The sequence below is a fragment of the Protobothrops mucrosquamatus genome, unplaced genomic scaffold (genome assembly GCF_001527695.2).
Source record: "Protobothrops mucrosquamatus isolate PMUCROS unplaced genomic scaffold, P.Mucros_1.0 scaffold1595, whole genome shotgun sequence".
Lineage (NCBI taxonomy): Eukaryota > Metazoa > Chordata > Lepidosauria > Squamata > Viperidae > Protobothrops > Protobothrops mucrosquamatus.
In genome coordinates, this window is record NW_015387758.1 from 65849 (window position 1) to 80827 (window position 14979).

The 14979-nt window shown below is 34.4% G+C and overlaps 1 protein-coding gene across 1 annotated transcript; it reads right to left on the reverse strand.

The window, feature by feature from the left end:
• Positions 1 to 2662: 2662 nt before the first annotated feature.
• LOC107293364 (vomeronasal type-2 receptor 26-like) lies at positions 2663 to 14757 on the reverse strand. The gene is made up of 6 exons (XM_015822512.1): positions 14615 to 14757; positions 12723 to 13014; positions 11118 to 11960; positions 8353 to 8580; positions 4870 to 4996; positions 2663 to 3564 (listed from the first exon to the last, which is right to left on the reverse strand). The coding sequence occupies exons 1-6, from the start codon at positions 14755 to 14757 to the stop codon at positions 2663 to 2665; spliced, it is 2535 nt and encodes an 844-aa protein (XP_015677998.1).
• Positions 14758 to 14979: the final 222 nt, after the last annotated feature.

Sequence of the window (14979 nt, forward strand, 5' to 3'; positions counted from 1 at the left end):
TTAATACCACTTTACAATGCCTTGGTAAGGCCACACTTGGAATATTGCATCCAGTTTTGGTCACCACGATGTAAAAAAGATGTTGAGACTCTAGAAAGAGTACAGAGAAGAGCAACAAAGATGATTAGGGGACTGGAGGCTAAAACATATAAGGAACGGTTGCTGGAATTGGGTATGTCTAGTTTAACAAAGAGAAGGATGAGGGGGGACATGATAGCAGTGTTCCAATATCTCAGAGGCTGCCACAAAGAAGAGGGAGTGAAGCTATTTTCCAAAGCACCTGAAGGCAGGACAAGAAGCAATGGATGGAAACTAATCAAGGGGAGAAGCAACCTAGAACTAAGGAGAAACTTCCTGAAAGTTAGAACAATTAACCAATGGAACAGCCTGCCTCCAGAAGCGGTGAATGCTCCAACACTGGAAGTTTTTAAGAAGAGAGTGGATAGCCATTTGTCTGAAATGGTGTAGGGTTTCCTGCCTGAGCAGGGGGTTGGACTCAATGACCTCCAAGGTCTCTTTCAACTTCATTATATATATATAATCCTTAATTACATTAAAAATGTGAATCCTGGATGTGTGCATGTTAGAAAAACAAAAGAAGAATCGAACACCAAGATGAAAATATTTTCATCCTGGTGTTCGATTCTTCTTTTATTTTTCTAACACACACACACACGTGTGCGCGCGCGCACACACACACACACATACACATACTGGTAGTCCTTGATATATTTTATGACCATTTTTGTAGCAGTTGTTAAAAAGACACGACAATTATAAAACAACTGCCGTAGTCATTAAATGAATGCTGGAGTCATTAAACAAACTCACTGAACACTATGGGTGCAGTTTTGCAACAAAAAAAAATAGAAGTTACTGCCAATTTTCAGCAAACACATCATAAACATAGACAAAGACCATAGAATGGTTTAAGTGTGGCCATGTTGCCAAGAGCCCAAGTTCAGTCAAGTAACAAGGGAGGGGACCCTGTAATTGGAACTTCAAATAGAAATTCCCTTTTTTGGTTTGGTTGTAATTTTGAACAGGTGCTAAACACCTGGTCATAAATTGAGGACTGCTTATACACAATCTTAACAAACATTACTTTCATTTTACTGTTCTCTTATTATTATTATTAAAACAAAATATGTTTCAACCAAAGTCATTTACTCAATACAATCAATCCAATTAAAAATTGGGGGCAATCTTACTATAAATCTCTAGCCAACATATACAATGAACAAAAAAACTATTAAAATTGATATATAACATAAATAAGCTTTCTACTTCAGTCTTATATTTTTTTCTAACTTATGCTTCCTATTCCTCAGTTTCCTCCAGTATTTCATCCATAATTTCCAGGCTTGGGCTGGTCATGGTTTCCCTTCTGTTTCATGTATGTTGAATATTGATCAGATTTAAGTACCTTCCTGGTACATAACTCAAGACTCTTTTGAATTAGATAGATCTGATGACATGCAGTCTTTCTTTGTTGTACATCTCATAAAATAAAATATTCCTTTCTTTCTTTCAAAATCCACCAAGAGATTTCTTTTAAAATAGTTGTATTTAGGTTTTCAGTTTTAATTAACAGTTTTAATTTTAGGTTTTCAGTTTTGATCTTAAATAAAAATGATCATAAGAAAGTTTTTCCTGTATTTACTTTTTCCTTTTAATAGGAAACAGAGTCACTTAAAACACAAGATATATTTATAGAATGCCATTCTTCCTATATTTAATTTCCAATTTACCATTTATTTCTTTGAATACCACATGAATCATATCCAATTTATTATCTAGCATCTATGAAGATTCTCAGTCATCCAGGTTATGGTTGTCTCAAAGTTGATTTTTCAAGAGGCAACTAGACTTTTTTTCAGCTCTTCAGAGCTGAAGAAGCTTCTTGGATGAAAGTGAAACATCTTCAAAGAAAAATAAGGAAGTCCAGTTGCCTCTTGAATTATTACCTAGTATTTTTTTTTTCAAACTTAGCTTCTAGAAATTAAAACAACTTTTAGTAAAAAATTCCATCTCTAAGATGGAATATACCATGATTTATCTTTTTCCCATATTATTAAATAGCATACACGAGTGACCCATTAGCACATTCTGTCAATCTGTTTGAAATAGATATAAAAGGTCCATCCTGAATCAAAATGCATAATGCTTTATGTACTGAGGTATATAACGCCTTAGTCCTTCTCTGCACTTTGATCAAAACTCCACAGAGATCCAGGAAAACTCATAATTTGAACTCCTTTGTAGAACAATGACTAATTAAAGTTTGTTTATGGTCTAAGTTGTCATCCATTTCAACAATTTTCTCAGGAAAAAACTTTAACCATTACTTCAAAAGTTCACCAAGTCATTCTTACTGTAATTTCAAATTATACTATCCTTCACAGAACTCAGCTAAGGATTATGTTATTAGAAATACCTTCTGTAGTGGCTTCTGTAATGGAATATTTGAATAATTTAATATTCTAGATTATTATAAATTGAAATTTCTGCTTATTTGCAAATTTTATTATTTATTATTTTATTATTTACATATGTCAACTAAGGATTATGCTATTAGGAATGCCTCAAAAACTGGAAAAAAGCTAGTGGCTTCTGTAATAATTTCATATTATTCTTGATTATTACAAATTGAAATTTCTGCTTAAGAATTTCTCTTTATCAACTGTTCCTTGATGTTCAGTTCAGGTTTTAGGATAATGATGTAACATTTAGGGAAAAAGATACAGCTTAATAATCCAGCACCAGATGCCAAGATAGAGAAGATCTCCACAGCCACCATATATTCTCCATTAGTGCCCTGATATGAAGGAATGAAGGACAGCCAAACACTGCAGAAGACCAGCATGCTGAAAGTGATGAACTTGGCTTCATTGAAACTATCTGGCAACTTCCTAGCTAGGAAAGCCACAGTGAAGCTGACAATAGCCAAAAATCCCAAATAACCCAGGACATAATAAAACATACCAAGTGATCCTTCATTGCATTGCACTAGAATTGCTCCAGGGAGGGAATGCATATCAAACTCTGGGAAAGGAGGAGCTACACATAGCCATACAGCACAAATACTAGTCTGAATAAAGGAGCAACCAAATAGGATGAGAATGGTCAATCTTCTCCCAACCCATTTCCTCATCCTAGATCCTGGCTTGGTGGCCATAAAAGCTACAACTACAGTTATTGTTTTTGCTAATATACAAGAAACAGCCACTGTGAAGATGATACCAAAAGTAATTTGTCGTAAATAGCAAATCTCTCTTTGTGGCTGGCCAATAAATAATAAGGGGCAGAGAAAACAAAGCAATAAGGAGATGAGCAGACAGTAGGTGAGGTCCCTATTGTTGGCTTTGACAATGGGAGTGTTCTGGTTCTTGATGAAAACTCCTAGTATCAGAATTGTGAGCAGAACAAAAGAGAGAGTCAAAAATGCTAAAGTAATCCCCAAAGGATGCAGGAAAGAGAGAAAATGTAATCTCTTGGCAATACATTGATTTTTGTTCTCATTTGGAAATTGATCTTCTGGGCACTGAAAACAGTTGTCCATGTCTGAAAATATAAATATAAGCAGATTTATAAGGCAATGAATCGATTGGCCTTTTCTGCCAAGTTTTACATAGAAATTGTTGACAAGAAACAGAAATTAAATGTGACGTGGCAGACTATTAAATATAGCTGATTTTCTCTTAATTTTATTTGGGGCATTTTACTCTGAAGTCAAGAGCCAATTTCTGTGATCTGCTTCTTTACAAGTATATACATTTCTAAGAATGTTGTGTATTTATTTTATAGGACTGACCTAATGGCACATATATTACTGTGAATGATTATTCTTCACATCTAACATCTAATAAGCATTTTGTGTTCTAAACCTATTGTAGATTTTCATTAGTATCATTAATGATTTCTAATTATAGTTTGTAACAATTTATTGCTTTGACCCAAATTCTTAAAGAAAAGTAAGCATGTCCTAGGACAGTGGTGGCGAACCTATGGCACCGGTCCCAGAGGTGGCACTCGGAGCCCTCTCTGTGGCACACATGCCGTTGCCCCAGCCTTGCCTCCTCCCATGACCCCCTCCTCTCCAGCAGCCCCCCTGCATGGCCCACACAGAGCAGCGCAGCCAAGGACATGGCAGCAGGCAGCATAGACAAGACTCTGCCCTTACACCCCATAATGCAGTTGATGCTGCAGGGCACGGGCAGAGGGTGTGGCCATCATAGCGCTGCTGGGCTGCCTGGGCAATCTGCGGCAGGCCCTGGAGGTGGTGAGTGGTCCTATGGGCAGGCGGGACAGGGGTTGGGGCAGAGAAGGGGCGGGGCAGGGAGATGAAGCAGGGACGGGGACAGGTTTTGGTCACTCGGTCTCTAAAAGGTTCGCTATCACTGTCCTAGGAGGAAGGGAAAGCTCTTTTTTTGTCTTGGAATATCTCATCTGTCTGTCTGCCTGCCTGCCTGCCTGCCTGCCTGCCTGCCTGCCTGCCTACCTACCTACCTACCTACCTACCTACCTACCTACCTACCTATCTATCTATCTATCTATCTATCTATCTATCTATCTATCATTTATCCTCTCTCTCACTGTCTCTCTCCCCCACCCCCAAGTATCTACCTATCAAATCTCCATGTGACAGTGATGCCTTGTTATGGGGATATATCAAAATGCTCTATAAATATTTTGGTTTTTTGCAGATTCTGGAGAATGAAGATATGCTTTCGATATTGTTAGTGTAAGTTTTTTTAACATTTGAGGGTTTTTTATTGATCTTAGTACCAGTAAAGAAATTGTTTTGTTTTCTTTTTCCTATTTCCTATTCAATTTTTAATCCATAATATTGATTATTATGTTTCCTACCTTTCTGGTCTGAAATTTTCCCTTCTGAACAGGGAACACAATCGTAACAGCAAAATGCTTCTCCTTCTTTCTTTTTTCGTCTGTAACCTGGATGGCATTTCTCATTACACAGAGCAATGGGCAGGATCTATCAACAGGGCAAAGAAATAAATAAGCTTGTCCTTTAAAATACAGTAGTCTACATACTACAGAATATTTTTTTTTAATCTGGGAAGCATTTTTTTGTAACTGAGTGGGAAAATTAAGATCTAGGTGAGTTTGGAAATTCAACTTTGGGTCAAAAACTATAATTCCTAAACATATTAATCACAGCTAATGGTCCCAGGATTTCTCTGCTTTTCAAGATTTATATTATATTTAATCTATACTATTACATGTCTTTTTAGCCAATAATCTTGAGTATTCTGTATAAATGATATAGTCCTCAGTCCCCACACTAAATATTTTTTTATTATAAATTTTATTAATAATACAAAATTAAAAACACATTGGACATAGATATGATGTCACTGGTTCCATACATCTTCTGTCACTTTACAGTAATATTAGTACTCATATAGACATATAGTTCTTGAGCTTGCTCGCTATTTATAATATAATACTAACACTTTTCCCCTTATTTCTGTATATTTATTTATCTTTTAAATATACATTTGTCTATAATCTATATTTTATTCTAACACTATACATTTGTCTTGGCTACCCTCTTGTTATCTATCCAATCATAAAATTGTTCCCAGATTTTGTAGTACTTAGTTTCACTTTTACCCTTGAGTTCCCATGTAAGTCTATCCATTTCAATGCAATTTCAGTAATATTTCCTCTTCAGTTGGAATATCTTTCTCTTTCCATTTTTGAGCGAAGGCTGTTTGTGCTGCTGTTACTATATGCAGTAATAAATAATTTGTATCTTTCTTATATTTTCTTTCTATAATTCCCAATTAAAATAATTCCAGTTTGGCCTCTATATCTATTAGCAAAATTTCTTCCAGCCATTTCTTTAATAAATTCCAAAATTTTTGTGCCTTTGGGCATTCCCACCACATGTGGTAGTAATTCCCAACGGTCTCTCCACATTTCCAGCATATCGAGGATTTCCCCTTATTCATTCGTGCTAATCTTGTAGGAGGGAGGTGCCACCTATAAAACATCTTATAGAGGTTTTCCTTATAGGAGGTTGCTAAAGTAATTTTTAGGTTTTTTCCCCATAAACTTTGCCAATTATCCAAATCAATATTGTACCCAAAATATTTACACCAAATTATCATCGTTTCTTTCACTTGTTCCTCGATCATATCTTGCTCTAATAAATATCGATATAGTTTACTTATGGTCTTGCCTTCCCTACTAAATAAGATTTTATCTAATTCTGAAGAGTCTTGCTTTATGCCCCGTTCCTTTTTGTCTTTATTAAATTTGGATTAGATTTGAAGATACGCCCACCATTCCAATTCGATTCCTTCTTCCTTTAAAGTATTTCTCACTTTTAATTCTCCTTTCTCATTCAAAATATCTTTATAGGTGGCAGCACCCCCACGTTTTCTCAAATTTGGATGTATGTACATTTCTAATGTAGACACCCAGTTGGGAATTTTCATATAATTATTTCTTTTTATTTTTTTCCAGATATCCAATAATGCTCTCCTAATATAATGCTTTTGGAAGTACTGCTGGGCTAAATGTCTTTCTTCCCATAAAATAGCGTGCCACCCTGTCTGTAGGTCATGACCTTCTAGTGCTAATAATCTTGTATTTTTGAGATGCATCCACTCACTCAGCCAAACCAACTCCGCTGCCTGATAATACTTTGTCCAGTCTGGTAGGCCAAATCCTCCTCTTTCTCTAGCGTCTTGTAATAGTTTTAATATGATTCTCGGTTGTTTCCCTTGCCATATGAATTTTGAAATGAGTCTATCCAAATTTGTAAAAAAATCCTTTTTAAGCCGCATTGAAATAGAAACAACATTTTCGGAAGAACATTCATTTTAATGGTAAGAATATAAGCTGTTCCAAGTAAAGCTGCCTTTTGCAATTGACTGAGGTTGATTTTGTCAATGCTGGTGGTGCTCCAGTTGATTTGAGATTTTACACAAAATATCTGTTACAATTGGTACTACCTTTGCTTTCTTCTGGCAGAGTTGTTTTATTCCTATTTGCTGGTCTTTGTATTTTGTTATCTTCTCCAGTTCTTTCTCTTTTATTCTGCTGTCTCCAGATACTGCCATATCCACTATCCAGACTTTTTTTGTCTTCTTGTATCAACAATTGTTGAGTGTTGTTTTGTGGCAGGTGCCTGTCTGTTGGAATTCTAAAGTTCCAAACATTGTAGTTTCTTCATTTTTCTATGACTTTCTTTATTTTATAGCCCCACTAGTTCTTGCTTGTAGGCCAATGGTACTTTTTCCAATGCACCATTACTGCTGCTTTATATTGCTTGTAGTCAGTCTGTGCAAGCTTGCAGCAACTAACTAGGTGGTCCACTGTTTCTTTATCTTCTTTCTAGAAATGGCATTTGCTGTCTGTGGCTGTCTTTTCAATTCTGGCTTTGTATGCATTTGTTATTAAGGCTTGGTCTTGTGCAGCCTTTGGTGGCGCAGTGGTTAGAATGCAGTACTGCAGGCTACTTCTGCTGACTTCTGGCTGCCAGCAGTTCGGCAGTTCGAGACTCACCAGCTCAAGGTTGACTCAGCCTTCCACCCTTCCAAGGTCGGTAAAATGAGGACCCAGTTTATTGGGGGCAATACGCTGACTCTGTAAACCACTTAGAGAGGGCTGTAAAGGACTGTGAAGCAGTATATAAGACTAAGTGCTATAGCTTTGATTAGTGTTTTTGATTCTTCAATTTTCCTTCAATTGCTAATCTTGTTATTATTTGCTTTGCCTGTTAGATTAGAATATTATCACTTTATAAAGATCCTTTGAGTATCAATATTGTATGAAAAGAAAGTGATAAAAGCGTACATTCTATAAATTCTAAAACAATATTATATTATTGAGATCGTAAATAACCCAAATCAAAAGAATGATGAATATTTTGTAGATGACCGGACTGAGCCTGAGGGAAGGATCAAACACAGCATCAATCATGAGTCCCTTCACTCCCACAAGAGATCTAAATCCAGCCCACCATGAATTACTTCTACTCTTACCTCCCACTAATTTCCCTTGGCCGCTAGTACTTCAGATTCTCGTAGAAAGCTTAAGTTACAATAAATCTTTATACTCATTTGAACTATCTGGATCTCCTGATTTTCGTGGCGCATAACATATTTTTTTCTTATTGCCTCCTCCTTGCCTGTTTATAGTTCATTTAGAGTTAAAAGCTAGTTTTTTTAATAATAATAATAATAATAATAATAATAATAATAATAATAATAGTATGTTAGTTAAGAAAATACTCACTGATTTAATCATTTATGAATTACAAAGACAAGGCACTTTCCCTTTTAGCATTGCCCATTTGAAATTCTGTTTGTACTTAACCTGATTAAATGAACTGTGCCATGTGATGGCCTCCTCATGAATAGTTAATTGATGATCACTTAAAACTTGTGGATCCAGCCATCCCACTTTCACACGAAGAAGAGATTTGTTTGGGAAAGTGATCCAGTTGATAACATCAAGTCCAGCTACTAATTCACCATTTTCATCAAAAGATATGGTATCTTCAGCACTATGGTTAAATGACATGGTCTTCAGAAAATGGTGAAGCTAAAATGAAAAACAACTTTAAAACATTAAAGCTTTTATTTTGGATTATGTTATTAATATAGTCTACAAAAAAAGAAGCAATACATGTCCTGCAACCTTCATTTTAATAAGTAGTTTCTTTCACTATTGTTAAATTATTATCTTAATATGTAAAATAAAAATGATTAAAATTAATAATACAAAAAGCTATATTATATGAATCAATACACATCAGTCTAATCTGATTCAGTTCATGTGGCAGGTACACAGAAAGATTTACAAAGTTGATGAAAAGCCTCAGAGTTTAATAATACCCTCATTTTCATATCCCCAATAATTGGTCATTGGCATCCACAAAAATAGGCCAAGGAGTACAAATCAAACATGATACAAGTCATTTTCCTGTTTTATCATTTTAGCATTAGTATGGCTACTTATGTATTTCTTTATAATTGCTAGTGAGAAATCCAACAATCCATACTTTTGTTATGACCACCAGCCATCTGAGATTTTGAGTTAAAATGCAATTATTATCTCTAATATATTCCACTTAATATTATTGTTAAAATAGTTTTCAAGTGTTTTTGGACCATGGTCTTTGAAAAATATAGGAAAAAGAATACAATCCCACTTCATTCCAGAATAGTGCATGAAGAACAGATTTAAATTAAATTTCAATCTCAAATGAGAACTCAGGTTTATCATTTTGAGATGGTTCATAGGATATTTATCAACTTTCCAAATAAACTTGAAACATATTATATGTGTCCATATGAAGCTTGGTTATGCTTGAAATGAAATCTACCAAATATCTTCAATTCTGATCTTTTACATTACTAAAAAAGTGGCAGTCAGGTCATTTTGTATAGAAATATAGGAAACTGAATATGGGAACATCCCTGGGACCAGTTCTCTGGTTTCCATGTGTTATTAAACTAACCATACAACTATGGTTTCAACAACTGAAATCAGATAAAGATATGTATATTACTCTCATTTACTGTTGCATTTATTTTCCCAATCCTTTTTGTTTTTCCTGGAATATATGATACACTGTAACCCCTGTGTAAAGGTAAGGCCAAACTTCTCTTCCAAATCAATATAAATTAGATTTACAGCTTTTTTCATGTAAATTAACATTGATTTTGCATATTTTTCTTATAACTTTCCTTTACTTATTTTCCTAAATGTAGGAGCAGGAAGGATTTAAAATTTGCTCATAGCAGAACTGTCCCATGACAACAGTGACAAAACGTTTGAAACATGTTTTTGTACAATGTTCTTTCAAAAGCTCAAAAAAGAGATAGGCTACGGTAAGTCCCATGTTGACTTCTGTCATCAATTCATATAAATAGAAAACAAAGGAAAGGAATACTTTATCCTTCATCAGGAGACAAAGATTTAATGCCCCTTGCACTCTGGTGGCTAGTGTGCTGTCCAAGGTCTCTGAGAGCATACAAAGCATTTACGTTAGCCAGATGTTTAGACGAGTTTTGGCATTTTGTCTTTCTATTGAGTCTTTCCCAAGAGCCTGGGAAAGGCAGATGCTGTTTTTCATAGTGTCCAAGGTAACTGTCACAGGATGTAAGCTGCCTTTTAAAATTGAATGAGGGTCATTTTATCAATGTTGATAGTGTTCAAGAAATGGTTCAAAAGTTTTGAGATTGCACCACTGTGCCTATTACTATTGATACTATATTTTCTTTCTTTTGCCAGTCATAATACTTTTATTTACAGTATTTGTATTTTGTAGGTTTCTCCAATTCTTTCTCTTCTGTTTTGCTGTTTCTAGATATTGCAGAATGTACTATTCGGATTTTTGTCTTTCTTATCAATAGTTGTTAAGTATGAGGTGATATGAGGCTGGTGCTTATCTGTTTAAGTTCTTGATTTCCTATTATTTAGTGTGTTTTATAGTACCACCGTTTTTTGCTTGCAGGCAAATTGCATTACATACAAATATTCCAGTGTACCATTGTTTCTACTTTGTTATATGTTGTTTTTAATCAGCTTATGTGATCTTCATTATTATGGCTATTTACAAAGTCAGTCAGGTGTTTAGAGAGAGTTTGGCATTTTTATCCAGCTACTGTATTGTGTTTTTCCCAGGGACTGGATATAGGCAGATAGTATTAAATATCTTGCCACAGCATGTAGGTTGTTCCAAGTGAAGCTGCCTTTTTCATTGACTTATGGTTATTATTATTATTGTTGTTGTTGCTGTTGCTGTTATTATTATTTAATTATTATTAAATATTATTTAATTATTATTGCACATATGCTGTATACTAAGTTCTATGAGGGATAGACAGACAGACAGACAGATAGATTACAAGAAGAGAAAAAGAAATATTGGATTAGTCCAATAAACTAGAATATAGTTTCATTGCTTCTATGTGGCCTGTGATGCCTGGGAAAGAAAGTTATTTCATCACAGACAAGATATAAAGTTTTAAAACAGAATCTTGAAAAGAAATATAGACTTTTTGATAAACAATACCTATTGATTTCAGAAGCAATAGATATTAGATAAACAATTGCATTTTGAAAAAAATTACCTGCCAATGTAACAGATCTGTGGGATCTAACCTATGAGTGGAAGATAAGAACATCTTATGCAAAGCATGTGCTATGGCATGGACCGCATTGTAAATACTGTAGCTTTGACTGGTCATAGTCATTTCAAAGAGAGTTCCAGGAAGATTTTCCAAGTTCTCCTTTCCAGTGCAAGAATTATTGCTCTCTTTGCCTTCATTAGAATTAGGAAATAGGCAGTTGAATGCTTGTTCCCAAAAGATCCTGATAAACCCATCTCCTTTTGACCAAGTAGGTTGTAGAGAACGCAAAAATTCTGTAAATCCCAGCACTTCTTTTGAGTGACTTGCTAAAGATAAAGCACCATGAAAAAAATGTATATCAAAATCTCGGTGAAGTGTCTCTGATGAGAAATCCCACTGGGCTGTCATAAGCCACACCTTGCCTATGGTTACTTGTATTGACCTTTGTATGCTCTCATAAATATATACTAGCCATTTCAAGCATGAGATAGCTTGGGGATCTGCATTTATAATATAGACCTTAACATTAGGTTTGGATAATGATGCAGCCATTTTAAAAACAGGTTCAAATGAGTCAAAATTCTCTAAAACACCAGAAAGGGTTAGTGTTCTTTCAATGATTGCCGCACAGATTGCATTCTGGGAAAGCATGGGTAACATTGTCTGCACAAATTTTTCTCCTTTATCATCATCTGGTGAAACAATTCCAATCCATTTCCATTGGAAAAAAAGGAGCAGCTGAATAAGTCCCACATATTGATTTGTTTCACTAGGGATCATCCGGTAGAAAAAAGGGAGCTGCGTTTTAACATTCATCACTGGAGCAAACACACAGCAAGCAATCTAAGCAAAAGCCAAACAAACAAAAAGTTATTAAAAGAAAGATAGGTAGAAGTATAATAAATGGCCATAAATTATCACAATTATTTTATGTTGGGTAAACACATATCTGAAGAAAATTGTCCTTTTTTAAATTAAAGGATTGATTTTAACATTCTGAAGCATAATTTTTCCCTATAAAGGGCATAACTTTAGTTCTCAATAACTGTCCTGATAAAAGATTTTGAGGCAAGAACTAATACTTTTTGGGAAACTACCATCTCCTTCTTCTTCCAGAAAAGAGTACAAAAGAAAAGAATGGGAATCTTTTCCAAAATCCATATGAGGATGCAATTCTATTAAACAGCTCGAGAGTACATAATGTAAGCATTTCAAGGTTTAAGAATTCTTCAAAGCTAAATTGTTGTTAAAAACTTTAGAAATTAAATGGGTGAGAAATAAATTTGGCTGATCATATCTGCATCTAATACTTTTTGGTGAAATGAGAAGCTAGAGAGGAGATCTGAAATTGGTTTCCATAAGACTCTCCTTAAATTACATTATTTAAACTCTCAATGTGATTATTCCTTAAAGATTTACCAAAGAAGACTGGTAGTCCCTCTCTCCCTTTTTCCCAAAGGGATGGTTAGTTCCAAACATTATTTTACCTCATATATTTATTGACCATAACCACCTTTATTCAGTTCACACAGAAATTTGTTTTCAGTTTGTATTAACTGAACAAGAAGCATTGCACTGTAAACTTCATGGCTGACCTGCACATACCTGTGGGAACTTATAGATGCTTAAAACAGTAGCCATATGAAGAGAGACTTTGGCATCAAGTCCTCCAATGACAGCTATCAAATTAGTTTGCTTCTTGCAGTTGTAATTTGGAATAGTCTTCCTCTGGGCAGACAGAAGTTTCAGGGTGTTCTGATAAGACATCTTTGCATTATGGTAGCTGTCATATATGTGGAACCCTATGCTGATATTTGGTAATATTTTGAGATTCTCATTGATCTGCTTCACAGCAAACATTAATGAAAGTACATGCTGGTAATTCTTTAATATTGCCCTAAGAGAAAATTTATACAACATATGAAATAACTACCACATTATGTTGAATGCATATTACTGCATCTAAAAACAAAGTTAAACATTTGAAAAGTCATAAATAAATAGGCTTATATAGATATGAATTTTCATAGACATACTTTAAGTATTGTTTGACAAATAACATAACTTTTTTGTTTTTGTGACTCAGTTTTAAGTTATATATACTTCCAAGCCATGTTGAATATAAAAGCCTCTCTAAAGCCTTTCTAAAGTTAAGCTTGACTTACAATGTTTTCAAGGACACAAATGTAGCTTTCTTGGAATGAAGCTGCCATTGTCATCAGTGATTTTTCTCTACTTACAGTGTAATCAACTATCCAATCTAGGAGTCCTATTGATTCCTCTCCTAGTAATAAGCAAGCCTGAAAATGCTTAGTCATTAGTATCAGTTAATGGATAAGTGCCTAAATATTGACTATAAAATCAAAAGTTCAGAATTAATTTATTTCACATATAGATGTTTTATTCAATAGCAATAAAAAGTATGGATTATAGATTGTCTGAAAGTACAAAGAAAAGCTTTAAAATCCAACCAATAATAGTGCTTTGGGTATTGCAACCTCAAAAGCAACCTAATAATCTAATCTAACCAAATAAAATCAAGGGCAAAAATATATTTCTATTGCTCCAGTGATCAAAACTTTCAAGAGAAATAATGTCTTGCTGGGTTTTTCTATGCAAAGTGGAAGAGATGTAGATAAGATTTCTCTTCTCTTCTCTTCTCTTCTCTTCTTTTTATCCTCCATCACTCTCTCTCCTCTCTTTTTCACTGTCTGCTCCCAGCTATGGCACACTGGAAACTAATTCAAAAGTAGGATGTATCCAATGTTCACTTTTTTTTCCTGAGATTGTAGGTTGGTCTTCAACCCAAAGGGAAAAGAAGATATACCTTGTGAATTTTGTCCCCCCCTTCCCAAAACAAGAAGGTGAAGTAATTAATTGATTCATCCTTATTAAGATGAATGAGTTTAAAATGAATTAGTGAAGCTGTATTGTATTATTGTGCACTGTAACTCATATCTGTGGAATATCAGTGGAAAGCATGTAATCTATGTAATGCCAATAGAACATGTAAAAACGTAGATATTTATACAGACATTTATACAATCACAGGTACCTTTAAACAGATCAACAGATTTGCTTGACCCTAATAAATTATAAAAATTCAATATAAATTTAAATGTGTATAAATTTGAACAATAATATATAACACTATAATCCTTTTTAAAAAGGAAAATGATTTAAAAGTGCTCAAAAATGAACAAAGAAATGCTACTTTTCTTTGGGAGGAAGAAGATGAAATCTGAAAGAAATAGTAATAAACATAAATACTACATTGGAGGAAATGGTAGGATAAGAACTATCAAGAGATAGAAAAAGCAAAACTTGACACAATATAGAAATAGAATGTAGAAACAATGAATTAAAATTTATTTCTCTAAGTCTAATAATAACAAACATTTCAAAAACACTTTTTTCTAGCTTTTTTTTTTAACTAGATCACATTCAGAATACTTCCTATTTCCAATCACTGCTACCTCCAGATGAAATTTCCTTACATGAGTTCTTTTACCACCTTTGTTTCGGGATATTCCTCAAAGTTGCTTATTTCCAACAGGCAATCAAATTGTGCAGCAATCCCTCCGATTATTATATCCCCTGGTTTGAAATACTCATATGGGAACTGGAAGGGATCACTCATAGAGCAGATGTTATCCTGTGCCTTGAAATTAGCTAGGACCAGATGGAGCAGTTGCCAAAGGAAAAGCTGCAGCAAAAATACCCTTTCCATGTCATGCATTGCTTTGAGACACTGTCCAGTGCAGTCTATTCCTCAACTCTACATATTTTGCCAGTGTTCACTCTATATTATACTGTAAATTTAAAAAGGATAATAAAATCATATTTCAATCAGCCCACAATT

Bases quoted from the DNA above. Each gene is read 5' to 3' on its own strand.
- LOC107293364 (XM_015822512.1), bottom strand. From the start codon at position 14,757: ATGAGTGATCCCTTCCAGTTCCCATATGAGTATTTCAAACCAGGGGAT. The intron at 13,015-14,614 runs GTAAGGAAATTT...ATTTTCTCTTAG, and splicing joins AAGGTGGTAAAAGAACTCAT to GGCAATATTAAAGAATTACC. The intron at 3,565-4,869 runs GTAGGAAACATA...TTATATTTTCAG, and splicing joins GAAAATTTCAGACCAGAAAG to ACATGGACAACTGTTTTCAG.